This window comes from Ruditapes philippinarum, unplaced genomic scaffold (genome assembly GCF_026571515.1).
Source record: "Ruditapes philippinarum isolate M1 unplaced genomic scaffold, ASM2657151v2 ctg839_1_1_1_1, whole genome shotgun sequence".
NCBI classification, from domain to species: Eukaryota; Metazoa; Mollusca; class Bivalvia; order Venerida; family Veneridae; genus Ruditapes; species Ruditapes philippinarum.
The window spans coordinates 64,763-91,777 of record NW_026867340.1 but is presented as its reverse complement, the minus strand read 5'-3'; the positions used below and the strand labels follow the sequence as shown (position 1 = coordinate 91,777).

The following is a 27,015-nucleotide window of genomic DNA, read 5'->3' as shown; positions in this document are numbered from 1 at the left end:
CAATGAGTAAAAAATGTTATGATAAACATTAAAGATTGTGGACGGGAAATAAATCCCCAACCTGACTGTATCAATACCTCTATTTTTCTTCCTCAAAAAGAAAGTCAAACTAAAACTCATGAAAGGGCCATAACTCAATATTCCTGTACAGATGAAATAACACCAGTGATATTTGGGAAGCCCCGGACATGTTTTTGACAAACGGACAGATGACAAAAACACTTCCCTACTCTTTTTTACCACTTGAACATTAGCACATGGATAATTTTTGTGGGTCACGCCAGTAATTGATTATTTTTGCAAAAATGAAAATATAAAATTGAACCAATTATGAAATAATATAGTTATTTTGACTTAACTTTTGGAGTTGGATGGGAAAAATGTCATTCAAAAATGTTGATAATGTTTAATAAAACATGCTTTATAAGACAGACATCAGACTATCCAAAATGCTGTGCTTTACAACAACATAAACCAGTGCTAAAATACATGTTTATCTGTTAGTGTTCAAATATAAAAGTACTTGAATTTATCTGTTAGTCACAAACTTTCATTCCATTCATTTGTTATCAGTGGTGTTACTTAAATCTAAAAAGGAAATTTTAAGACAAAGTAAAAATATAATAAAAATTATTTTTCCAGTTCAAAAGTTACAGGTTACATAATCATATATTTACATATTCAAAATTAAGCCTGCATAAAAAAGCAATATGAAATAAGAGTAAATGATACAATAATAACACTTAATAGTCAAATTTCTTTAAAAAAATCCATATATAGCAAGACATTTAAAAATAAGAATGAAACAAGAGCACCGCTAGGCGGAGCATTACATGCCCGAAAGTAATTTTTTTTAGTAAAGATGAAGCATTTGTAAGACATGGGAATTAAATAAAGTACTACCTCCTTCACAAAACAATCCTCCTTTGAAGTTTCAATATTGTGGTCCAAATGGAATTTTAGTTATGCCCCGGAAACTGTTTTCAGTTCTAAGGTAATAGTGACCTTGACCTTTGACCTTGTGACCCAAAAATCAATAGGGGCCTTCTACCCAATATGGACAATCATCCTATGAAGTTTGAAAACTGTGGGCCAAAAGGAACTTAAGTTATGCTCCGGAAACTGTTTTCAGTTTTAAGGTCATAGTGACATTGACCTTTGACATTGTGACCCCAAAATCAACAGGGGTCTTCTACTCAATATGGACAATCATCCTATGAAGTTTAAATACTGTGGGCCAAATGGAATTTAAGTTATACTCCGGAAACCAAATCGCTAACGGACGGACGGACAGACGGACGGACGCCAGGGGGTATAACATAATATGCCCGAAATTCTTTCGGGCATATAAAAAGTGAAAACGTTATCTCGAAGTCATCGGGACCGTCCTAAAAGTATCGAGATAACGTAATGTCGAGATAAACATATTAGGGTTTGAATAAGGCGGAAACTGATTTTTACAAAAGACATGTGCAAACCTTTATGTCAAATAAACTATGATATCCCCATGTATTGTTTCCATAGGCCTAGTCAAATTTAACAAAGTAACATAAGCGGATATTTACCAGCGGAAATACGGGTGTCTTTGATAAAAACACATAGTGAATACACCAATATAGTGAAAACTTTGTTTTCAGGGTGGTTGATCCGGATATACTCCCGGGTTTTATGTCGGGTCTCGAGATTGTTCGATCGCTGATTGATTGTTGGTGATGTTGTGAAACAATATTGCAACGATAGCGTTTCTATACTTTCACTATTTCATTTACTTTTAAAGTCATAATGAATTGATACAGTGTTCGAATTATTTATAAAGAACGTAAAATTCACTCATATTGGACATAAGTCAATCAACACGCTAAATAGATCAACTTTTATAAACACAGCTAAACGTTTTACAAACATACACGCGCTATTGAGCAATTATAGTCTAATTTATGTTTTTCACACGTCTTAAGGGAGCAGACGAAAGAAAAACTATTAGTCGAGATAAACAAAGGATTATAGTTTGAAAATAACTGTTGGGGCTAAAATTTTACATCGAGATACTGAAAAAATCGAAATAGAAATATCGAGATAAACAAATATTTCCAATATAGATAAAGAAGGAGGAGAATTGGGACTTTCAAAATTTCATCGAGATAACGAAATATCGAGAAAAGCGATGTCGAGATAACGATAGTTGACTAAAAAATTCAAAATGGATACAAGCAGATGTGAAAAAGTAGAGGGACAGTATAATATTTTATGTTGTTTAATTGTTTTATTTTTCTGGTTTTATGTCGATTTTAAGTCATTTTTGTCATATCTCAGGAATCGATCCTCAATACAAGCTTTCCTGGATAACTAACCAATAAGTTACCAATTTTCCCCTAGTGAACAACTACTAATCCACCATTATTTCTGAATCACGATGAGAGACGGATGTTAAAAATCAATTGAAAAATTTTGCCACTCCCGAGGATTAAACCAGCTTTCACATTATAACAATCTGATGCTCTCCCTATTAGACTAATTTTTTCTATTATCATCTTCTTTCATCTTTCTTATTCATCTTATGTCACACCAACATAACAAAGGTAAAACTATGACTAAGTGCTATTTTAGAGCATGTCTGTACCAGGCTGTCATACATCAGTACCTCAGTGTGTTTTATTTCAATCATTAGCAGGCTCCAGCTAAGTACTAGCAAAAATCTTCCATATGGTATCTGGGTTGCCTCAGGCATAAGAGAATTTTTTGTGCAATAACTTACAGTAGTGATGAACAAGAATTAAGAACCATTTTACCACTGTGGATGCAACGTGAGTTATGTAAACCATATCTCACTGGCAAAAACCAGTATTTCACTGATAAACATCAAATGACATTTTCTACAAACCATTTCTAACAAGTTTTAACGTATACAGTTTTTAAACATGTTAACCTGCCGGTAGCAAAGTTCTGCATTTACTTACGATACCAGTGCAGACAAAGATCAACTGGCACATCCGATCATGTTCTACAATATTTGCTTTTCTGTCACTATTTATTTACAGATAGACACCAGGGCAGCGTTTTACTAACATTTTACTTCACAAAAACTTATTTTTGAAATAAAATCATGTATATTATACTCAAGCAGATTTTAAACATGCTTTAGGATGTAAGCATGCCTGACAGAAGATATGTTACTATTTATAGCTATTTAGACAATTTGTTACTATTTATAGCCGTGTAGTTACCAAAAATATAATGTGCGAGATCTTAAATAGGGATTTTTCTTGCATTCACAAGTAAAGCAGGTGGGTTGGGTAATGTAGAGCAGTAATAACCTGAAAACTTTTACTAATATTGAGTCCTTCAAAGCTTTCTGATTGGGTATAAGGGGAGACAAATTTACTGGTGGACCGGTTGTCATGGTAGCCGTCTCCCTTGGTTACACCTTTCTGCATAAGCGGAAATGAAGGTAAAGAAATGAGAGCCCATGATAACTTAATATTTACTAAGTATCTCTACATATCAGTTTACTCAATACGACAAAGAATCTAACTTATATAATACAAAAAGAACATATAGGAGCTAAAAAAAGAGAAAGAGATTTAGATTAAATTCAATCAGAATTAATTAATACACAGCACACTGGAACAAGAAACTCACTATTTTAAATTTACATGGGATGCCATTTTTCAATCTAAATGCCACAATTTCATCTAAAGCTTTTCAAATAAGCAAGCTTGATTTAAAATGATCAGAAAATATGTTGTTGTTTTTTTCCAGAAAATAAATGGCAACTCACATCAACTCGGCAGAATATATTTATAGTAAAACAAGACCTCAATTCAGCTTAAAAGACCAAACTGCGAAACAAGGTTTAATCTCACATAAATGTTTGTCGGTGTTGGCGCAACAGCCCAAACAATGAGCTACAATTTTCTAACAAATTTTATCCCTACAGGTAAATTGATCGGATATTTGAAATGGCATTGAAAGTCCTTCTCTATATAAATATTGGATTATATCTTTATTTTTTCGTTTTCTCCCCAAAAGAGGTCTTGCAAGAAAAGACTGGTATATGCATGTATATTGGTACTGGTAATATAATGATGAATGGCAGAGCAGTAAAGTAGTAAAAAGCTATTCAACCACATAAGTCTCTTCCTGAATGCAATATAAAACATTCGCTTTTAATCATACAATATATAGAAACAATAATCAATGCCATTATAAAGTCAGTACCCAAATCTTAGTTTAAACTTGCAACAATGAAATTTAAAAAACAAACTAACAATTTTCATACTTGAGCTATGTAAGGTAAAACTTATGTCAAAATACAAGAATTTCTGGTTTTATTTTCCTAACAGGATTTTTGTATGAATTGAACCTGTGACCTTGACCTTAGAAAATCAATAGAGGTCATTTACTAGTTATGACCAATCAATATGTGAAATATGAAGACTTCGTGATGAATAGTCTTTAAGATGATCATCGGAAACCATTCGACATTTAAGGCCCCTATGACCTAGACCTTTGACCTAGTGACCCCAAAATCAATAGGGGTCATCTACTAGTTGCGACCAATCATTATGTGAAATATAAAGACTTTGTGGTATAACAGTTTTTAGATAATCAGCAGAAACTATGTAGTCTACCGATTTACAGACCAAACCTTCCGACCGACATTGGCAAAACAATATACCCGTTTTTTGTTCGAAGGGGAGGGGGGCATAAAAATACCACCACTGTAGAGCAACATCCTTTGGGAGACAAAATTTTTGGTTGCTTGGCAGAGGCTTTGCTGAGCCGAGGTTGAATTTAGAGTTTAACTTTGAGAAATAAAAATCATATGGTTGTTTTGAAGAGATGATTGCTCTACAGAGGGCAATCTGCAGAGGGTACACTGTATTTGTACTGTATAACTTTTTTTCTTATCAGGAAAACAATTCAAGATTTTGTTTGTTTAATTTCAAAATCAAGACTTTACTGAATCCCTGCACAAAGCAAAGTGTGTATCTCCTTTCCTATGATATCAACAATCATTATTAATGACAGTAATTTCATTTAGATTTTTTTTCTGTTATTTCTTCAACTTTTAAGATGAGGTCTTAAGTCACAATATTAGGCGATAATTAGCGAAAAGTAAAATGCCATCAAAGTGCGATTAAAAAAAAACAATCCAGAAACATTCATAAGGAAGTAAACAGTTTTTTAAGAGAAAAAAAAAGCTAAGTAAATATAACATATAGGTAGAGTATTAAACATGTATAATTTCCTACAGGAATATGGGCTACCTGTTCACCCCTGGCTACATCAAGACCAGTGTATATCTCATGATGAGTATGGGGGGAGACACGCCCACTGCATCCGTCCCCCAAAACACCTTCACGCTGTAAACATAGCAAATTTCCAGAATACATGCATACCATAATTGTAATAGACTAAGTAAAAACACTTACCTGTTTTTAATGTTTCAACCTACCAGAATGATCACTTCTGTATATAATAACATTTTGAAGAACAAGAGCTGTCAGTCTGTAAGACTTCGCACTCAACTATTATCAGTGCTTGACAAAAAGAAAAGGTGTATAATTTCCAATTGTTCAGCTAGTAATTTTGTTGGGCTTTTTATTGATTTATAGAATTCAAACTGAAAAGGTTACACATTTCATATAATTTTTCTATGATTCATGCTAATTGTCACCTAATTTCAAACCAGTTACTTATAAAATGGTTCAAAGTGTAATTTGTCTTAAGTAATGTCATAGGACCATAACTCAAATCATTAAATGAAGAGTTACAGTTCTTGTGTTTGACACATTTGCATCTTTCATAACTTAAATATCTAATGTGTAATGATCCGATGGTAAGGTAGCAAAGGGGAATAACTCAGAAAAGGCGAAGTGAAGAGTTGCAACTCCTGAGCTCTTAGCTACTTTTCCATGAGTTATAACTTCTCATGGACACAGTAATTGTGAGGGACATACAGACAAAGATGCTGAACAGACAACATCAGACTTACATCAAGGAGTATAAAAAACATACAAGTTTGTCTTTTAGAGCATGTTTTATTAGCAAAATACACAAACGTTGATATGCATTTGCACAAACATTTTTTCTCTTGACATCTCTTGACTTAAAGCTAAACACAAAACATACTGGCCAAAATAACATACTTTCCATGTACAGTCAAACCTGTGTAAAAAAACATCATTAAATAATGAGCATTCTGTAAAAAAGGCCACTCTAATTAAAATTAATATTTCTTAATAAATTGACATCAGTCGTGTATATAAAATATATCAATGCCATGATTATCCAATGAAAGGCGACGTTACAAACGTGCAGTATTATAAATTTGTCTATGTTAAAAGGCCAAATGCGCATATTATTTGGCAATTTATTTCTTACGGTACATTCTAACAAGAAATGGAGGGTGGGATCAGAGGCCATATGGTAACCCTATCAGATAAGAGTGACATATCATCATGTATGATTTATATAAATACATATTTGAATATACATTTATTAATTCTAACTACATAGTTTCAGAACAACCTTTACAAAGGAATGTATGAAAAACCCTTTACAAGATAATTCTGATAGAAAAAAAAAACATGCAAAAATTCATTTGTACAACAAAATGCTAAAATTCACATACTTGAATTACAAAGAAAAAGCTAAAATGCATTTTTGGCACAAAATATGAAAATGGCACAAACTATTTACAATGTATAATTATATCTAAAACACAAAACGAAGAATTAAATGTAAAAATTCACGTTTTTTAATAGGACTCTTAAAACACGTATACATGTACAGTATTTACTAACATTTAAGCAGGATATTTTAAGAATGGTGCCTATACCATGTGATTTGTTTTGTTTGGCTTTTGTTTCGTTTGGCTTTACGGCACACCAACACAATTTACATCATATGACGCTGAAACAGGATTAATAATTAGTAATTTGAACCCATTTAATGGCTTCTTATGGTCACATATAGTTAAACGGTTGCTGCAATTCTGACTTTAAAAAAGTGAAAAGATTTAAGATTCGATTAATAATTTAAATGTTGTGTGTCATTAATGACTGCAGTTTAATCAACATATTTCTACTGTGTAATTATGCTTTTTGCATATTTTAACTTCTTTTTGGTAATTTACGTGGATTGTTAAATGCCGTTTGCAAAGTGTATTTTACTCTCTTCGTTCACTTCATAATATTTTACTTAAAAAAATTCAAAAATGTTCATGAAACTGAGCATGAACCTGGGGGCATGCTGCTTTAACATTACAACTGACTGCAAAAATATGATGACAAGAGAAAAGAAAATCTTTACCAATGGTAAAACATATGAGATTCCTTAAAATGAATAAAATAAATGTTTGCTTAAACATAACACCAATAAGCATAAAAAATCAATAAGCATAAAACCAACTTCAGCATGAAAACCTATTGATTATTAGCATAAAGAAAACCTATAAGCATAAAATCAATATCAGCATGAAAATCTTTTAGCATAAAAAACTATCAGCATGCATAAAACCAATATCAGCATGAGCACATTATCAGTATAAAGAAAAATATCAGCATAAAACCAATATCAGCATAAGAACCTATATATGAGTATAAAGCATAAAAGCAATATCAGTATATAAAACAAATCAGTATAAAAACCTGTAAGCATATAAAAACTATCAGCATAAATACCTATAAACATAATACAATTATGATAGCATATAACCACAGATACATATCATCAAATTTCTCTTGTTCTATGATAATAAATTACAGTACTCTTCTACCTTTTGAATTTAATTTATTAGATTACATCCAAAAGAAAAACGAGGGAGAAAATAATGTATGTCAAACTAGAACTATCACTAATTGTGATTAATACCCCCACAAGACTGCTTCGGAAATGAAGATGCTACTAGTAACAGAATACCTTGTAAAAGAATTGAAATATAGAATTATGGTTGTGGGCAATTAAAGATAGTTGTGGTTCTTATATGTTGCATTTCCTTTCAATGTGGTTGGCCATTGATGAAGTTTAATTGAATTACTCTGTAATAAGTCCACAAAGACAAAGAAAAGGAACAAAGGGCAATGACTCTATAAATACTGAAGATAGAGTTATAGTTCTTGTGCACTGCACTTCCTCTTATTGTGCTTGACCATTGTATGAAGTTGTTGAATTCCAACCAGTACGTTTTAAGTAATGTTCCTGACAAGGAAAAGTATCAAAGGGCAGTAACTCTGTATTTTGTCAAAATGAAGTTATGGCTCTTGTGCACTGCACTTCCTTTTAATGTTCTTGACAACTGTATGAAGTTGTATTGAATTCCAAACAGTAGTTTTCAAGTTATGCTCAGGACAAGGAAAAGTAACAAAGGGCAATAACTCTGTAATTAGTCAAGATGGAGTTATGGTTCTTGTGCACTGCACTTTCTCTCAATGTGCTTGACCATTGTATGAAGTTTTATACTGAATTCCGACCATTAGTCTTCAAGTTATGGTCCGGACAAAAAAAGGCAATGGAAAAGTAACAAAGGGCAATAACTCTGTAATTACTTTAGATAGAGTTATGGTTCTTGTGCACTGCACTTCCCCTAATTCTGTTTGACAATTGTATTAAGTTGTTTTGAATTCCAACCAGTATTTTTCAAGTTATGCCCGGACAAGAAAAGTAACAAAGGGCAATAACTCTGTAATTAGTCAAGATAAAGTTATGGTTCTTATGCACTGCACTTCCTCTCAATGTGCTTGACCATTGTATTTAGTTATATTGAATTCCAACCATTAGTCTTAAGTTATGGTCCGGACAAAAAAATCAATGGAAAAGTAACAAAGGGCAATAACTCTGTAATTACTTTAGATAAGGTTATGGTTCTTGTGCACTGCACTTCCCTTTATTGTGTTTGACAATTTTATGAAGTTGTTTTGAATTCCAACCAGTTGTTTTCAAATTATGCCCCAGACAAGGAAAAGTAACAAAGGGCAATAACTCTGTAATTAGTCAAGATAAAGTTATGGTTCTTATACACTGCACTTCCTCTCAATATGCTTGACCATTGTATGAAGTAATATTGAATTCCAACCATTAGTCTTCAAGTTATGGTCCGGACAAAAACAGCAATGGAAAAGCATTAAAGGGCAATAACTCTGTAATTACTTTAGATAGAATTATGGTTCTTGTGCACTGCACTTCCCCTTATTGTGTTTGACAATTGTATGAAGTTGTTTTGAATTCCAACCAGTAGTTTTCAAGTTATGCCCTTGACAAGGAAAAGTAACAAAGGGCAATAACTCTGTAATTAGTCAAGATAGAGTTATTGTTCTTGTGCACTGCACTTCCTCTCAATGTGCTTGACCTTTGTATGTAGTTATATTGAATTCAAACTATTAGTCTTTAAGTTATGGTCCGGACAAAAAAAAGCAATGGAAAAGCAACAAAGGGCAATAACTCTGTAATTACTTTAGATAGAGTTATGGTTCTTGTGTACTGCACTTCCCCTTATTGTGTTTGCCAATTGTATGAAGTTGTTTTGAATTCCAACCAGTAGTTTTCAAGTTATGCCCCGGACAAGGAAAAGTTACAAAGGGCAATAACTCTGTAATTAGTCAAGATAGAGTTATGGTTCTTGTGCACTGCACTTCCTCTCAATGTGCTTGACCATTGTATGTAGTTATATAGAATTCCAACCATTAGTTTTCAAGTTATGCTCCGGACAAGGAAAATGCAACGGACGTCTGGACCGACCGACCGACCGCCCGACCGACCACCGGTTGACTCCTTTATACCCCCCCCCCCAAACTTCGTTTTTGGGGGTATAAAAAGGAAAACAAGCCTGAGCATGCACATGTATAATAGTTAAACATATATTGTTTATCAATGTACAATAGTCAAATATGTATAGTTAATCAATGTACAATAGCTAAACATGTATAGTTAAACAATGTGATAAAAAAACATAGCAGGTCACATTATTTTGGCAAAATGTAGCCTCCTATGTTATAACATTTTAATTAATTAACAATTTTCCAATACAAAAGTAGAAAAATAAATCATTAAGATAAAATACAAAACAAGAGTTACAGCCCTTGACACAAGCATTTCTCTTTTATGAAAAAAAAATAACATTATTAAAATACAGTATAATATAGGCTAACAACAAAGTGACAAAATTATCTTTTTAATAAAGTAGGAAAACACTTAAATGAAGCTCAGTAGAGCTAAATAATGAACTAAAAGGTTAACATGACATACTGTGCAAGCATATTATTATTTTTAAGACACTAGAAAACAAGAGCTGTCAGTAGGACAGAATATTTAACTGATAGTAATACAAGAGCCTGGATAGTGCATAATTTCAACAAGCAATTATCATAGTATTGCAAGCAATCCATAAGTCCCCTACCGGTTAGAACCCCATCAACATTCTGAAGGGCCATTGGCCATTCACTAATGTTTCAATTTTTCTCTATTTTAAGTAAATTTGTTGGAAAAGTTCTTTAAAAGTGATCACAGGAAACAGTTTTTATGAACAGACAGACATTTGAAACATCCCTGTTACCAAAATGTAACATTTTTAAAAGCAAAATTCTTAAAGAGGAGATAACTCTTGAATTAAAGATGCAATTTCATAAAAAATTTCAGCTCTCTTTGACTAATCACAAATATCTTTATATTTGCCATGTTTTAAGCCTATTTGTTGCCAAGGCAACCAATATTTTTTTCAAAATAGGAAGAACAGATGAGACATGCATAATCTCAAGACTGCCATCTACCCATATGTCAAGTTTCATAAAAATATTTCCAGTACTTTTTGAGTTATCTCTGGATTCAGTTTATGTGTAAAATTTGCCATATTTTCAGTCTATGTGTTGCCATAGCAACCATAATTTTCAACATAGGAAGAAAAGAAAAAGACGTGCATAATCTCCATACTGCCATCTATCCATATATCAAGTTTCATAAAAATATTTTCAGTACTTTTCAAGTTATCGCTGGATCCAGTTTTGTGTACGGACGGACTGACAGACAGACAGACGGACAGACAGACGGACGGAGGGTAAACCTAAAGTCCCCTCCGGTAAACCGGTAGGGGACTAAAAAGAGCCATAATTCTATCTTAATCAACATTAATGTTATGGACTTTGGACATTGACCTGCTATTGTGCTATCAAATGAGTTTATGAAGTTTCATACCATTCGTTTCAGTAGTTTTGGAGATTCCAACATCAATGCAAAAAAACTTAACCAAAGTGTTATGCTGATGCATGCCGGTCGTTCAAAAAAAATCTCCCTATTCTTCAAATAGTCAAGCTAGAAATGCATAGTAAAAATAATAATGCTTTAAGCATACTTTTTATGGCTGGATAAATGGATATATCACAGTTATCTATATAATTAATTCATATAAACAATTCATATAATCATATTAGTCATATTTTACAAAAATATTTTTAGCTATGCAGAAGCAGTATTTGGCTGAAATGGCTTTACTTTTGATTCAATAAACTCAATAATAGTTAATCATGGATACCATCTAAAGAACTATCTCTGACGATAATTCAATATAATTTTCATTTCAATAAACTGTCCCAATCATAATTCATCACAGATTCCCTCTAAAAGAACTGTATGATAATTTTGATTTCTTTTAAGAACTGTTTCCTACGATTAATTAATAGAATTTTCAATCCAATAAACTCTTCAAAATCACAATTCATCATGGTTTTCATCTAATGAACTTTCTAAATCAGTTGTTACGTCAATAATTTCACTTTCAATATCAACATTTGTCACATCTTCTGTCAATTGATCGTCTGTTTTCTTTTTTAACTTTGTTAAAATTTCTAATGAACGATGAGCATGTAACCTAGAAACTTCAACAAAATTTGGATCGTGAGTAAACCACATGGCTATGGCACATCTCTGCCCCTTCACTACAGCTTTTACACCGTGATAATCACCAGCGTTGAAGGCCACAAATCTTCCACATTGAGGTTTCACTGATATCTGAAAATAACAAATAGTTTACATCCCACTCGTCAAATGAAATTGTCGTTTTTTTAATAAAGAACAGTCTACTGTTTTAGGGATTTCATAAGGAACAAGATAATTATTTAATTGGGAAAAGATAAGCAAAATGGGACCAATATATGTAAAATGGGAACAACATATGTAACACAGGAACACCATATGTAAAATTGAAAGAAGGCATGGAACACAGGAACTAAATACATAACATGTAAACAAGATAAATGGGAACCAGATATGTAAAATGGAAACAAACAATGTCCCTTCAATTCAACCAAAATGCTTTTGTTCTTTATTTGCAACAAAGTACAAAGTTAAAGGGGAATTATATCTTAATGCATAAATGATTTAAACAACAAGTATTGCAAATAATCTTAATACAGACTTTGTCGAATTCAGATCACTTCCTCTAGCTGAAAGGTTTTAGTTTTATTTTATGCCATGTTCGAAAATTGGAAATAATCCATTTGAGAACTACGTCCAACAATAGAGCAAAAATGTTACATTAACCTAAATTGTGCAGCAGTAACTGAAAACCTAGCTGCAAATATGTGAGTCATATAAGGAAAATGATTTTCTCCCTAGAATTGTCATCAATTTTTCCTAGAATTCTCATCATTTTTTCCTAGAATTCTCATCATTTTTTCCTAGAATTATCATCATTTTTTCCTAGAATTATCATCATTTTTCATAGAATTATCATCATTTTTTCCTTGAATTATCATTATTTCCCCTTAAAATAATCATCATTTCCCCCTTAAGAATTATCATTATTTTCATCAAGCTACTCTATGGTAAAGCTTACCTGCTCAGATTTGTTTGTGTGAGCAAAGAAGAATTGTCCCCCTTCAAAGTTGTCATTCAGATATAAAACTCCACTGCAATGAAAGAAACATAATGAATGGAAATTATCATTCCAAAATAATTACTGGTAATATACAAGCTTTCAATTTATTTATCCCCCCAGTCTGCTGAGCCTAGCATACTCTACCCCTGGGAGCAGTGAAGACCAAGACCAGCAGCCCTTAACTTGCTGTCTGATCATGGTCAGCCCTATTACTTATTCTGTAATTAGTAAGAAATTTCCTAAAAATTGTGAATGGTTTAAAGATGGACAAGTATCTCATTTTGTTTTAAATAAGCACAGCTCTAGATCCATCCATGCTTATTTTCATTTGTAAAAATGGCTAGTGCATTGTGGTGAAGCTTTACAACTACTTTTATTTAGGAAAATCTCAAATAAATTTAGAATTAAGGAGGATGGTGCATTGTTCTAACTAGAACTCCGCGAGTCGGATGTGTCGCCTTGTGAACAATGTAGTTTAGGAGAAATGGCCAGTACAAAAATGAAATATGAAAAATAACAAAGGGCAATAACTAAAAAAATAATAAATGCAGAGCAGCAGTTTCTGTGCACTGCACTTCTTATCAATAAGATCTATCATTCTATGATGTTTCAAGTCCATAGCTTTCATACTTGAGGAGAAATGACCAGGACAAAAATGAAGTAAGAAAATCAACAAAGGGCAATAACTCAAAAAATAAGAAATGCAGAGTATCAGTTCTTATGCACTGCACTTTTTCTTAATCTATCATCCTATGAAGTTTTAAGTCCATAACTTTTATACTTTCGGAGAAATGGCCTGGACAAAAATTAAGTATGAAAATTAACAAAGGGCCATAACTTAAAAATTAGAAAGTGCAGAGTACCGGTTCTTATGCACTGCACTTCTTCTTAATGAGATCTATCATCCTATGAAGTTTCAAGTCCATAGCTTTTTTAGTTGAAGAGAAATGGCCCGGACAAAATAAAAGTATGAAAATGAACAAAGGGCAATAACTCAAAAAAATAAGAAATGCATAGTACCGGTCCTTGTGCACTGCACTTCGGGTTATTGAAAGAAGCATGCATACCAAGTTTGAAGTCAATCAGACTTATAGTGACTGAGTTATGCTCCGGACAAGCTTTAGGGGATGCCGACAACGACACAGACGCCGCCGACAAAAGTAACCCCTTTATGTCACCTTTTCAAGGCGACACAAAAAGGGGCGCACTTGAAACCTTTGATTATTTAATGGAAAATTTCAGTTGTTAGAATTACCTGTAATGTCTCTGTACATATGCAAAGGCATCAGGAATACAGGAACCATCTGGCTGTATCATACAGTTGTCAGAATGCACTGGGTGACTCAGATCAGCCTCCCTGTCATCAGTGTCACCTACAAGATTGATTTTAAAGAACAACTTTAATAACAGATGAATCTGATAATATGCTGATTGATTTTGTTTTGTTTGTTTGATTTTACGCCTTTTCCCAACAGTATTTCAGTCATATAGGCGGGTAGTTTCCTAACCATCGTTCCTGGAGAGTTACACCAGTACTAGACTACCTTCCTCCGAGCTAAACTACCAAAGCATCACCCGGAGATCGAACCCACACCAGAGAGGTAACTGGATTAGAAGTCATCGACTATAACCCCTCGACCACGGAGGCGGTCTAGAAGATTGATTTTAAAGAACAACATTAATTACAGATGAATCTGATAATATGCTGATAAATTCTGTGAAACTGACTGCATTTACCCAATTGGTTGTAAAATGCAATGCAATATTTAAAGTCCCATTATGCTCAAGAAATGCTTTTATTCCTATTCATCCAAAGTGTTCTGTTACAGTCACAGCCACTTATCAGAATCATACTTTATGTCTGTTGCTTGTACAGTTACTATGATTAAGTATTTTGTATGGAAGTCAAAATACTACTTCTCTACATTTTGCTACTTTTATAACATTCAGCCCTAATTTCTTTAAGTAATAAGCATAACTAACTTGTTCTTTATTCAAATAAGAGTTCTTTCAATTGCTTCTGAGGCATTATGTGCCTTTAATTATAAGTTAAACCAAATCATGAAGTTGAAAAAAAAAGAAACTGTCAATACAGGCAATTTTTTTTTTATATTATGAAAATACTTAAACTGGCCAAAGTCCATTTTACAACGGCCATGCTAAAATTTAATGTTTGGAAAGTGCAACGGTTTGTTTCAAATTTCAGATCATTTTTGGTCCTATTGCATACAAGCAAGAGTGTTTCCTTATTATTTACGTGGCATAAATGCATTTAATGGCAGATATTTTGGACTGAAGCAGTCTCTTTATGACAGCTCTGACAGTTGAATGAATTAAACATCCATAGAGATATTTGAAATTACCGTCAACTGCCGTTCTGCAGACAAGGTGCGTGTAATCAAAGTACAGTGGTCGTGTCAAGTTCAGGTACTTTTCTACAAGAAGTCTCGAATGTTCGCTGGCATCGAGAAATAAATGTAACGTCTCTGGTAACACTGTTCTTTCTTTAACTAACTGAAATATCAGGAATTTAGTCAAACACATGTCCTAATAATTTCTTTATTGTTTAAATATATAGAACTTCGCGCAGTCTGATCAGAATCCATGCTGCTCCCTATCAGTTTCTCTACTTGTTATAGGGTTTGTAAGCGAACAGCATGGATCCTGATCAGACTGCGCAGATGCACAGGCTGGTCTGGATCCATGTTTGTAAGCGAACATTATGTTGGTTTTGTCGTGACGTGGCTCAGTTATATTGAGTCTTATCCTTTTGTGTATTTTTTCTTTTAAAGATTCTGTATGTTGTGATTTGTATAAAGTTAAAATATACAAATGTATAAACACAGTACCGTTTTAATATTAAATAATTAATTCCCTAAAATACCTGCTGCAATACTACAATACAAGATCTACATTCATCTACAAAGACACCAAGATCAACAACATATGCAAGCACTTAGTAAACTTATAAGAACCCTAGGAACAGATAAAAACCTTAAACATACAGAAACAGCCTTAAACATTTTAGGACAATGTATGGAACAAGAACACAGACCTCAAACAGCATTAAGATGCTACCAGCTTTCTCTTCAGCAAAGGGCAAGAAACAATGTGGCAAACTACCATATACATGTATATAAGCTCCTTTCTGGGGTTTTTATTTGCGGGCCAATAAAACACGTGGTCAAAAGCAGACAGTATTAAGACTTGAATTTCTACTGATCAAAATCATAATTCTTGTATGTATCAAACTGATTCAAATGTCAGAATATCTGCTTTCATTATTTTTTGTTACATTACATTTTATTTTCACAAATTATTATTAGATCAAACATGAGGCCCATGGGCCTTAAAGGTCACCCGAGTATTTTGCAGCGGACTATATATCTTTTCGATTTGTGTAAATAACTTAAAAAACATTTATTAACAAGAGCTGTCACCCAAGTGACAAATGCCCACAAAAAGGTTTCTTAAGCAAGCAGGTATTATGAAAAGAAAAGAAATTGAAAGTAACTAATTGCTGAATATTGTTTTTTGTATTATTGTGCCCTAAATCTCTACATGTAATTGCGATAGCTTGAACTTTCAAAATATAAGTATGACCTTTGAAGAAGTGAGGTGGTTCCTGGACGCGACAAAATTTTGTTATGAGATAGACATTTGTGCCACATTATTTCAAAATTCCTCAATGCATGACAAAGTTACAGTCTGGACATGATTATTGTGTAAGAGAGGACACACGGACAGACGGACATGAGCGTTAGTCGCGATACATAGTCTTGATGTGGTAGACATTTCATTTGTGCCTAGTTATGTTAAAATGCTTCTATGCATGACAAAGTTACAGTCCGGACATGAATGTGTATCTTCAAACTCTTCTCAAGAGAATGAGTACCCTCAAACTATATGTGTGACCTTGACCTTGAAGGTAGCGACATGGGTCTTTGTCATGACACATTGTCTTGATGTGGTAGACATTTATGCCTAGTTATTTTAAAATCCTTCGATGCATGACAAAGATACAGCCCTGACATGAATGTGTGTACCTATAAACTCTGTGAAAAAGTGAACTTCAAAATGGAAGTGTGACCTTGACCTTTAAAATAGGGACGTGATGAATGAATGCGACACATCATCTTGATGTTGTAGACATTTATGCCAAGTTATTTTAAATACCTTCCATGCATGACAAAGTTAGAGCCCAAACATGATTGTGTGTATCTATTAATTCTAATTGTGATAATGTGAAACTTCAAAAAGTTAGTGTGACCTTAGCCTTTGAGGTAGAGACATAATTCTTGGACACAACACATTGTCTTAATGTTGTAGACATTTATGCCTAGATATTTTAAAATCATTCTGTGCATGACAAAGTTACAGTCAAAACACGAATGTGTGTACCTATTTCCTCTAATCACATCATAATGTGAAACTTCAAAATGATAGTGTGACCTTAACCTTTGAGTTAGAGATATAATTCTTGGTCACGACACATTGTCTTGATGTGGTCGACATTTATGCCTAGTTATTTTAAAATCATTCTATGCATGACAAAGTTACAGTCAAAACACGAATGTGTGTACCTATTTCCTCTAATCGCATCATAATGTGAAACTTCAAAATGATAGTGTGACCTTGACCTTTGAGGTAGGGATGTAATTCTTGAACATCACACATTGTCTTTTGTCTTAATGTGGTAGACATTTATGACTGGTTATTCAAAAATCATTCAATGCATGACAAAGTTACAGTCCGGAACAAATGTGTATACCTATTTACTCTAATTGCAAGTATGCGAAACTTCAAAATAATAGTGTGACCTTGAATTTTTCGGAAATTTAAGTTGTCTTAAGCAAAATTTGAACTCAAAAATGTAATTCATGAAGTATCAACTGTGTACAATAATTCTAAACAAATGTTTAGATACAATACAGATAATATAATGATCATCATATTCTTTCAATATATATGCGGGTCAAAGCTAGAAGAACGTCTCTAACAAAGGACCATTGCTCATCAAAATTAATATTTGGCTTTGGTGCACAAGATGGATGGATTGATCAGGATCCAACCGCCTGTTTAGCACTTTTGGAATTAGTACAGACAACAGACGTATCCCCAGTCTTAAAGTGACATAAGGCTCATTCCCTCAATGTCAAGTTGAGTTTAATTAGTAATATATTTACGAGGAGAATTACTATAATTATGAATACTGGCGAATAAATGATAATGAAAAATGTTTATAATACCATATAACAAGAGCCACCATTGGGCCGCGACAATTCTTACCTTTTTTTTCTAAAACAAAAATTGGTTTAATCAAATCTGAAGAAAGAAAATCCGCTGTGGCACAAAAGTGAAGGATACCCTCAAAACGGTATTGTAAGTATTGCAGAAAGGTATTGTGAAATGAAATTAGAAAAAAAGTAAATAATTGCATAATTTTTTTCTCTCTAACCACTTACCAGCTGGACCTTGGAAGTAGGAACATGGGCCTATATAAAGGCTGCAACTGTTATCGACTTATAAAATGGTCCTGTTTAAATATTTTACATATCTAAATTACAATTAACTAAAATTTTGATCCTCTCTTCCTTACCACTTGAACATTAACACATTAACAAATAATTTCTGTGGGCCATGCTAGTAACTGATTTTTTTGGGGGAAAACGAAAATATAAAATTGAACCAATAATAAAATAATATAAACTTATTTTGACTTAACTCTTGGAGTTGGATGGGAAAAATGTCATTAAAGAAAATGTTGATAATGTTAACAGTTTAATGAAACATGCTTTATTAGACAGACATCAGACTATCCAAAATGCTGAGCTTTACAACAACATAAACCAGTGTTAAAATACATGTATATCTGTTAGTGTTCACATATAAAAGTACTTGAATTTATCTGTTAGTCACAAACTTGCATACCATACATTTGTTATCAGTGATGTTACTTAAATCTAACAAGTAATTATCATAGTATTGCAAGCAATTCATAAGTCCCCTACCTGTTAGAACCCCATCAACATTCTAAAGGGCCATTGGCCATTCACTAATGTTTCAATTTTTCTATATTTTAAGTAAATTTGTTGGAAAAGTTCTTTAAAAGTGATCACAGGAAACAGTTTTTATGAACAGACAGACAGACAGACTGAAGGACACTCTAAAGTTAATATTTGAAACATCCCTGTTACCAAAATATAACATTTTTAAAAGCAAAATTCTTAAAGAGGAGATAACTCTTGAATTAAAGATGCAATTTCATAAAAAAATTTCAGCTCTTTTTGACTAATCACAAATAAAGTTATATTTGCCATGTTTTAAGCCTATTTGTTGCCAAGGCAACCAATATTTTTTCAAAATAGGGAGAACAGATAAGACATGCATAATCTCAAGACTGCCATCTACCCATATGTCAAGTTTCATAAAAATTTTTCCAGTACTTTTTGAGTTATCACTGGATTCAGTGTATGTGTAAAATTTGCCATATTTTCAGTCTATGTGTTGCCATAGCAACCAGAATTTTCAAGATAGGAAGAAAAGAAAAAGACGTGCATAATCCCCAGACTGCCATCTACCCATATTACAAGTTTCATAAAAATATTTCTATTACTTTTTGCGTTAACACAGGATCCAGTTTATGTATAAAATTTGCCATATTTTCAGTCTATTTGTTGCCATAGCAACCAGAATTTCAACATAGGAAGAAAAAAAAGATGTGCATAATCTCCATACTGCCATCTACCCATATTTCAAGTTTCATAAAAATATTTCCAGTACTTTTTGAGTTATCACTGGATTCAGTGTATGTGTAAAATTTGCCATATTTTCAGTCTATGTGTTGCCATAGCAACCAGAATTTTCAACATAGGAAGAAAAGAAAAAGACGTGCATAATCTCCATACTGCCATCTATCCATATATCAAGTTTCATAAAAATATTTCCAGTACTTTTTGCGTTATCACTGGATCCAGTTTATGTATAAAATTTGCCATATTTTCAGTCTATTTGTTGCCATAGCAACCAGAATTTCAACATAGGAAGAAAAAAAAAAGATGTGCATAATCTCCATACTGCCATCTACCCATATTTCAAGTTTCATAAAAATATTTCCAGTACTTTTTGCGTTATCACTGGATCCAGTTTATGTGTAAAATTTGCCATATTTTAAGCCTATTTGTTGCCATAGCAACCAGAATTTTCAACATAGGAAGAAAAGAAAAAGACGTGCATAATCTCCATACTGCCATCTATCCATATATCAAGTTTCATAAAAATATTTTCAGTACTTTTCAAGTTATCGCGGGATCCAGTTTTGTGGACTAAAATTTGCCATATTTTCAGTCTATTTGTTGCCATAGCAACCAGAATTTTCAACATAGGAAGAAAAAAAAAGACGTGCATAATCTCCAGACTGCCATCTACCCATATTTCAAGTTTCATAAAAATATTTCCAGTACTTTTTGCGTTATCACTGGATCCAGTTTATGTGTAAAATTTGCCATATTTTTAGCCTATTTGTTGCCATAGCAACCAGAATTTTCAACATAGGAAGAAAAGAAAAAGACGTGCATAATCTCCATACTGCCATCTATCCATATATCAAGTTTCATAAAAATATTTTCAGTACTTTTCAAGTTATCGCGGGATCCAGTTTTGTGGACGGACGGACTGACGGACTGACAGACAGACAGACTGACAGACGGACAGACAGACAGACGGACGGAGGGTAAACCTAAAGTCCCCTCCGGTAAACCGGTAGGGAACTAAAAAGGAAATTTTAAGACAAAGTATAAATATAATAATAATTATTATTCCAGTTCAAAAGGTGACAGGTTACATAATCATATATTCACATATTCAAAATTAAGCATGCATAAAAAAGCAATATGAAATAAGAGTAAATGATAAAGTAAGTATTAAAACACTTAGTCAAATTTCTTTTAAAAAAAAATCAATATTAAGCAAAACATTAATAAATAAGAAGCAAAAAAGTGAAAACAAAAAAAATCAAAATGAATACAAGCAGATGTGAAAAAGTAGAGTGACAGTATAATATTTTATGTTGTTTGTTTATTTTCCCTGGTTTTATGTCGATTTTAACAGTCATTTTAGTCATTTCTCAGGAATCGATCCTCAATACAGGCTTTCCTGGATAACTTACCAATTTTCCCCTAGTGAACGACTACTAATCCACCATTATTTCTGAATCACGGTGAGAGAAGAATGTTAAAGATCAATTGAAAAATTTTGCCACACCCGAGGATTAAACCAGTTATCCCTTTTGTACAAATCTGATGCTCTCTCTTCTGCTAAACAAGCAGAATATTATTTTTGAAATACAATCATGTATATTATACTCGAGCAGGTTTTAAGCATGCTCAAGAATGTAAGCATGCCTGACAGACAATGTGTTACTATTTATAGCTATTTACACAATATGTTACTATTTTAAGCTATTCAGACAATATGTTACTATTTATAGCAGTGTAGTTACCAGAAATATGCAATATGCTGTGTGAGGACTTAAATAGGTGGTTTTATTTATTTTTTTGCATTCACAAGCAAAGAAGGTGGGTGGGGTAATATAGATCAGTACAAACCTGAAGACTTTTACTTATATTGAGCCCTTCAAAGCTTTCTGATTGGGTATAAGGGGAGACAAATTTACTGGTGGACCGGTTGTCATGGTAGCCGTCTCCCTTGGTTACACCTTTCTGCATAAGCGATAAGGAAGTAAAGAAATGTAGGTAAAGAAATGAGAGCCCATGATAACTAAATTATCTACAAAGAATATCTACAAAGTAGTTTAATCGATACAACAAAGTATCTAACTTCTATGATAAAAAAATGAACATCTAGGAGCTACAAAAAGAGAAAAAGAATTAGATTGAATTCATTAATACATATTAAATAATACACTGCAGACTGGAACAACAAACTCACAATTCTAAATTTACATGGGGCGCCACTTTTCATTCTTAATGCCAAAATTTCATCTAAAGCTTTTCATATAAGCAAGCTTGATTCAAAATGACAAGAATATGTTTTTGTTTTTTTTTCCATATAAAATAAATGGCAACTCACATCAACTCAGCAGAGTAAATTAATAGTAAAACAAGACCTCAATTCAGCTTTAAAAGACCAAAATGCCAAAGAAAACTTTAATCTTATAATCTAAATTTTCTTCTTTTTTTTGCCCAAAAAAAGGTGTTGCTAGAAAAGACTGGTAAATATATAATATTATGATGAAAGGCAGAGCGGTAAAGCAGTAAAAAGCTATTCAACCATATATTAGTCTCATCCTGAGTGCGATACAAAACAGTCGCTCAAGAGATAGAAACAACACTCAAAGCCATCATAAAGTCAGTACCAAAACCTTAGTGTTACTTGCAACCATGAAATTTAAAAACAAACTAACAATTTTCATACTTGAGTTTGGTAAAGAAAATTCTAAAATTTTAATGTAATGTCAAAATACACAAATTTCGTTTTTTTATTTTCCTAGCAGGATTTTTTGTATGATTCGAGACCCAAAATTTTTACTACTGTAATAGATCCAGATTTTCATATTAATATTATAAAATTGTAAATCATCTGATATGCTGTACTGAACACTGTCCTGTATACTACATATGTAATTCAAACAAGATTTATAAAACATTGCAAAAAAAATACATATTTTATAATGACCTTGACACCACTCCATAGAATACCATGACAAAACAGCCTATATTCAGTAAAAACATTCCATAAAACCATATTTCTGGATATAACCTTTTAAAGAAGACGTTTTTCAAAAAAAAAAAGAAAAAGGAAAATAATTCACTACACTAGAGATTTTTTTGTTTGATTTCAAAATCACATGGCACTGCATGGAATGTTTTAACTGAATCCCTGCACAAAGCAAAGTGTGTACCTCCTTTAAATGTTTCTAGTCCAAAGATAACAGAGATCATTATTATTGACAGTAATTTCATTCAGTTTTCTGTTCTTTCAATATTAGGCCTAGTTTTAAGCAAAACAATAAAATGCCATCAAAGTGCAAGAAAAGCAAACAAACCAGAAACATTTTTAAGGAAGTACACAGTTTTTAAGAGAAAAATACCAAGTAAATATAACAGCAAGGTTGAGTATTAATCAGGTATAATTTCCTAGAGGAATATGGGCTACCTGTTCACCCCTGGCTACATCAAGACCAGTGTAAATCTCATGATGAGTATGGGGGGAGACACGTCCACTGTAACCGTCCCCCGAAACACCTTCACGCTGTAAACATAGCAAAATTCAAGAATACATGCATACCATAATAGTAATGCCTAGGTCACAAATAAAACAGCCGCCGCCCGATTTTACATTTTTGAAAACATCGGCGGCTTTGACAATTACGCAATACCTTGCGTGGTCATGAATTAAACTGCACCAGCAATTTATGCAAAATTTATGTTAACAGACAGCATTCAAAGACTGTGCGGTCGCCATCTGATATCCGGACAGCATCTGTGCGATTAATAAATGGATCGGACGGTCGCCGCATTGGTGCCGTGCGGTAAAGGCTCGGTATTTTATGAAATCTTTTAAAAATCAGTCAATGGTCAATATGCCAGCAAAGAAGGCAGTTGATAGAGATAGAAGGCAGCTGATAGAGACAAGATGAAGACCAAGCAAATAATGCAACAATGTAGTTTCCCTTTTCCTTAATACATATCCACGTAGACATTCTTGCTCAGCCATTAAGTTCATGTTAAATCATAAAGTATTCAAAGATACATTTTAAGATAACTACAAAATCTCAAGCCACAATTACAACAAACTCAAGCCCCAAGATTGCCGTACGACAAAACGATGACTGCCCGGTGCCTGTGCATGAATCGTCTGGGTACTGGGCGATACTTGTTCACCAACTGGTTTCTATTCGGGTGCTGGCCTGGCCCAGGCTATGTCCACCTTTAAAATCAGAGTGTGTTTTTGTATCAAAGACAATGTCCGATCCAAAAAACATTGCCAGGGACCGGTCGATCCCCGCCAGATGACTTCTTCAACTCAATGACCCCCAAAATTATCTTCCGGATGCCATTAGCTTTTAAGTAGTACTTAAAACTCGACAGGGACCGCCCAATGAGCGAAACCTTCAGCTGCTGCCATCCAATTGTCACGGTGGCCGGTATTACGGTTTTTTGGAGAAATAGACATCGCCAGTTGGCTGTTTGTCACTTGTGACTTAGGCATAGTAGACAAAGTAAATAAATATCTGTTTCTAATGTTTCAACCTACCAGAATGATCACTGCCGTATATAAAAACATTTTGATTTTCATATATGATTAACAAGAGCTTTCAGTCTGTAAGACTTCGCACTCTACTATTATCAGTGCTTGACAAAAAGGTAAGGGGTATAATTTCCAAATATTCAGCTAATAAATTTGTTTTTTTTATGGATTTATAGAATTAAAACTGAAAAGGTTACATATTTGATATGATTTTTCTGTACACAGAAAAAACAACAACATTTTTTCCAAACCAATTTTATAAATTTGAATGACAATTATTTAAGTTTGACATTAAATTTTTCACACCTTGAATTTATAAAGCCACATATCTACTGCAAAAATTATTGTTCAGGTTTTTAAAAAGAATGCTTCCAAAATAGTTGTATACAATAAGTGTGGTAGTAAATTGCCTGAAAAGCGGATGGCGCATTGCAAACAATCATTGCTTTTTGTTGTTTATTCCCCCTCACAATTATGTGATCAAGTGTGGGTCTGAGAAAACTTTAATTTTCCAAGTCATGAAATCAGTTCAATTGGAGTAAGTATTTGCACAATTAGCCAAATTATGTAATTCCCTTGTAAAAATGCAAATTTAATGGCACTTACAACACTTTATAGAAACTCAGAAAAAAATTGCCAATATCCAGTAAAAATATTCTATATGACAATTTTGTACAATTTCATTTCTCCTGACCCATTTGAAGAAGGTAAAACAACCCTAGTAAAATACTCTTCATAACAACAACGACAAGAACAACAACTTACTCTAGCAAGCTGTATCAGAGTTTGGCATTCTTCCTCGGTAACTAGCCCATCGGCAACAAATCTTTCCTTTCCCAACAGATCTTCGCCTCTCTGTGTAATCTTTACTCCTGCGTTCATAAATAATCAATGAACTTGGAGAAATCCAAATTTGTCAAAGAAATCAGCATTTTCATTCAAAAACCATATAAACATAAGACACCAATGGGAAAATATTCAGAATAAATAAGTGTTAAGCTCGCAGTTTAAAAAATCTTTAGTCAAGACTGTTTTTTTATTTCATATTGGAACACCTTGATTTATTACTGAATATAATGTTAATGTTAGTAAAAGATAAGTATCTATATGTAATGAATAGTTTATGTAAATTTTCCAATATTCACAGTAAATACATTTACATTACTTGCGTAATCATTGGTCTAGTTTTTGTATTATTACTCATGAAGAAAATTAAAAGCCTGAAGGGCCATAATGGCTAATGGCAGAGCTCCGATAATTTTTCAAGCAAGTAATCTTTAACTTCTTGATTTTTTTTTTCGCTACCAGATTTCAAGTTCAATTAGTTTTTTTTTAAAAACTTTTATTAAGTTTTTAGTTTTTATTTCAAGGGTGGGAGGGGGGAGGCGGGTATGGGGGCACTTCGGGGTTATATTTAATGTTTTTTTTATTAAAATATCAGATGAGCAACTACACCGTCTAGCAGTGTTGTAGTACGTTATCACTCAAAATTAATTAAAATATATTTATTTCAAAACACAAACAGTAAACTTTACAACATTTAAAGAGAACTATTTTGTTTCGCTCATGTTTAAAAATAGCGGACACGTTGCCATCAACTAGATGGCCATAAGCCTTAAAAAATTTGAATATTAATTTACCTTGATCACTGAATTCCTTGAGTATATCTGAATTGTCAGCATCAATGAACTCTGCTACACGTCTTTCCTCTAGATCTAACAACGTCTCTTTCGCCTTTTCAACATCTTAAAACAAAAACAATTTGCTCAAGTAAAGGAGCTTCACTGAGGTCAAAAAGCCTTTAAACATACAATTTGAAATTCTGACATACATCAAGTGAAGCGTTTAATATGGAAAAATATGCATAGGATAATAAAGAAATATGCTGAAAATATTTTTTTTTGTGCGATTCTTAGTACAATTTGAGTGAAAAGCATTGCAACGCTTTTCATTTTAGGTCATTTTGCACTCCATAAAATATTTTTTCTGGGAAAACAGGGTGAGGAAATGTTCAGACCTACATCGGATAGTACACAAAGCTCTTAAAAATATTTATAGTCGATTTCTTTCAAAAAAAACCCTCAGTGGTCTCCCTTTAAATCTCTGCCATTATACCAAAAGCTGCACTACAGTAGCAGTTCGGACCCATTAAATATTACACATTTTGACCTATTTTTAGACCTGTCTCAAAATGTACTTATTTTTCCACATGGCAAGCCATCTGACCTATTTCTGGTGCTCCAATAAGCCAATATAGGGTTAACGCACGTTTTTCCGTGTTATAACGTCTGCAGAGTCCAGAGGAACGGTTGGTGCCCGAGCCCGGTAGGGCGAGGGCTCCAACAGTTCCGAGGGACTCTGCAGACTTTATAACACGAAAATAAATGTGCGTTGACCTTTATTATAGCATAAAAATTTTCAAACAAATTTTTCGAGATGTATGTTTTAACAAAACACAATTACATTTAAATTCCTGTGCTTGGACGGTATTTATCCAATTCTATGTTTTACGTATGCGTTTCATTTTTCCGGGGCCAACAACTTTGGGAATTCTCGAACCCCGAACGAAATTTTGAATTTTTTAATATTGATTGATTTAACAAAGGCTTGCCTTTATAAAGATTTTATTATCTCTAAACAAAACCTTACCTTACGCTTCTACCCCTACTGTACCCAAGAACAAAAACATCGACCCTCAGAAATTCTTAGAATGATTTCAGATTGACGTAGGAAAAAAGATAATTACATCAGAATCGGTTTTTTTTTCTTCAAGCAAACAAGGTTTACAAAAAAAATCAGGCAACTAAGCATTATTCTCTCAAAACATATATAGACAATTTATCAAATAAACCTAAAATAAAAAACATTTTCTC

General features: G+C 33.1%; 1 protein-coding gene across 6 annotated transcripts in view; it reads right to left on the bottom strand.

Annotated features, from left to right (window-relative positions):
* The window catches only part of LOC132735786 (prolyl 3-hydroxylase 1-like), an 81,902-nt gene that overhangs the window by 40,681 nt on the left and 14,206 nt on the right, over window positions 1-27,015 (bottom strand). Inside the window, exons 13-20 of one of the 6 annotated variants that reach the window (XM_060722774.1) lie at window positions 25,783-25,887; window positions 24,908-25,014; window positions 23,048-23,143; window positions 21,478-21,591; window positions 15,235-15,385; window positions 14,127-14,244; window positions 12,830-12,902; window positions 8,502-12,003 (exon numbers count right to left, since the gene is read on the bottom strand). In XM_060722774.1, the coding sequence (XP_060578757.1) occupies window positions 11,704-12,003; window positions 12,830-12,902; window positions 14,127-14,244; window positions 15,235-15,385; window positions 21,478-21,591; window positions 23,048-23,143; window positions 24,908-25,014; window positions 25,783-25,887 (1,064 nt within the window). In that variant the 3' untranslated portion in view covers window positions 8,502-11,703. Of the gene's footprint in view, window positions 1-8,501; window positions 12,004-12,829; window positions 12,903-14,126; window positions 14,245-15,234; window positions 15,386-21,477; window positions 21,592-23,047; window positions 23,144-24,907; window positions 25,015-25,782; window positions 25,888-27,015 lie in introns of those variants that run through there. The other 5 variants (XM_060722778.1, XM_060722777.1, XM_060722775.1 and 2 more) reach the window with 5 other exon arrangements.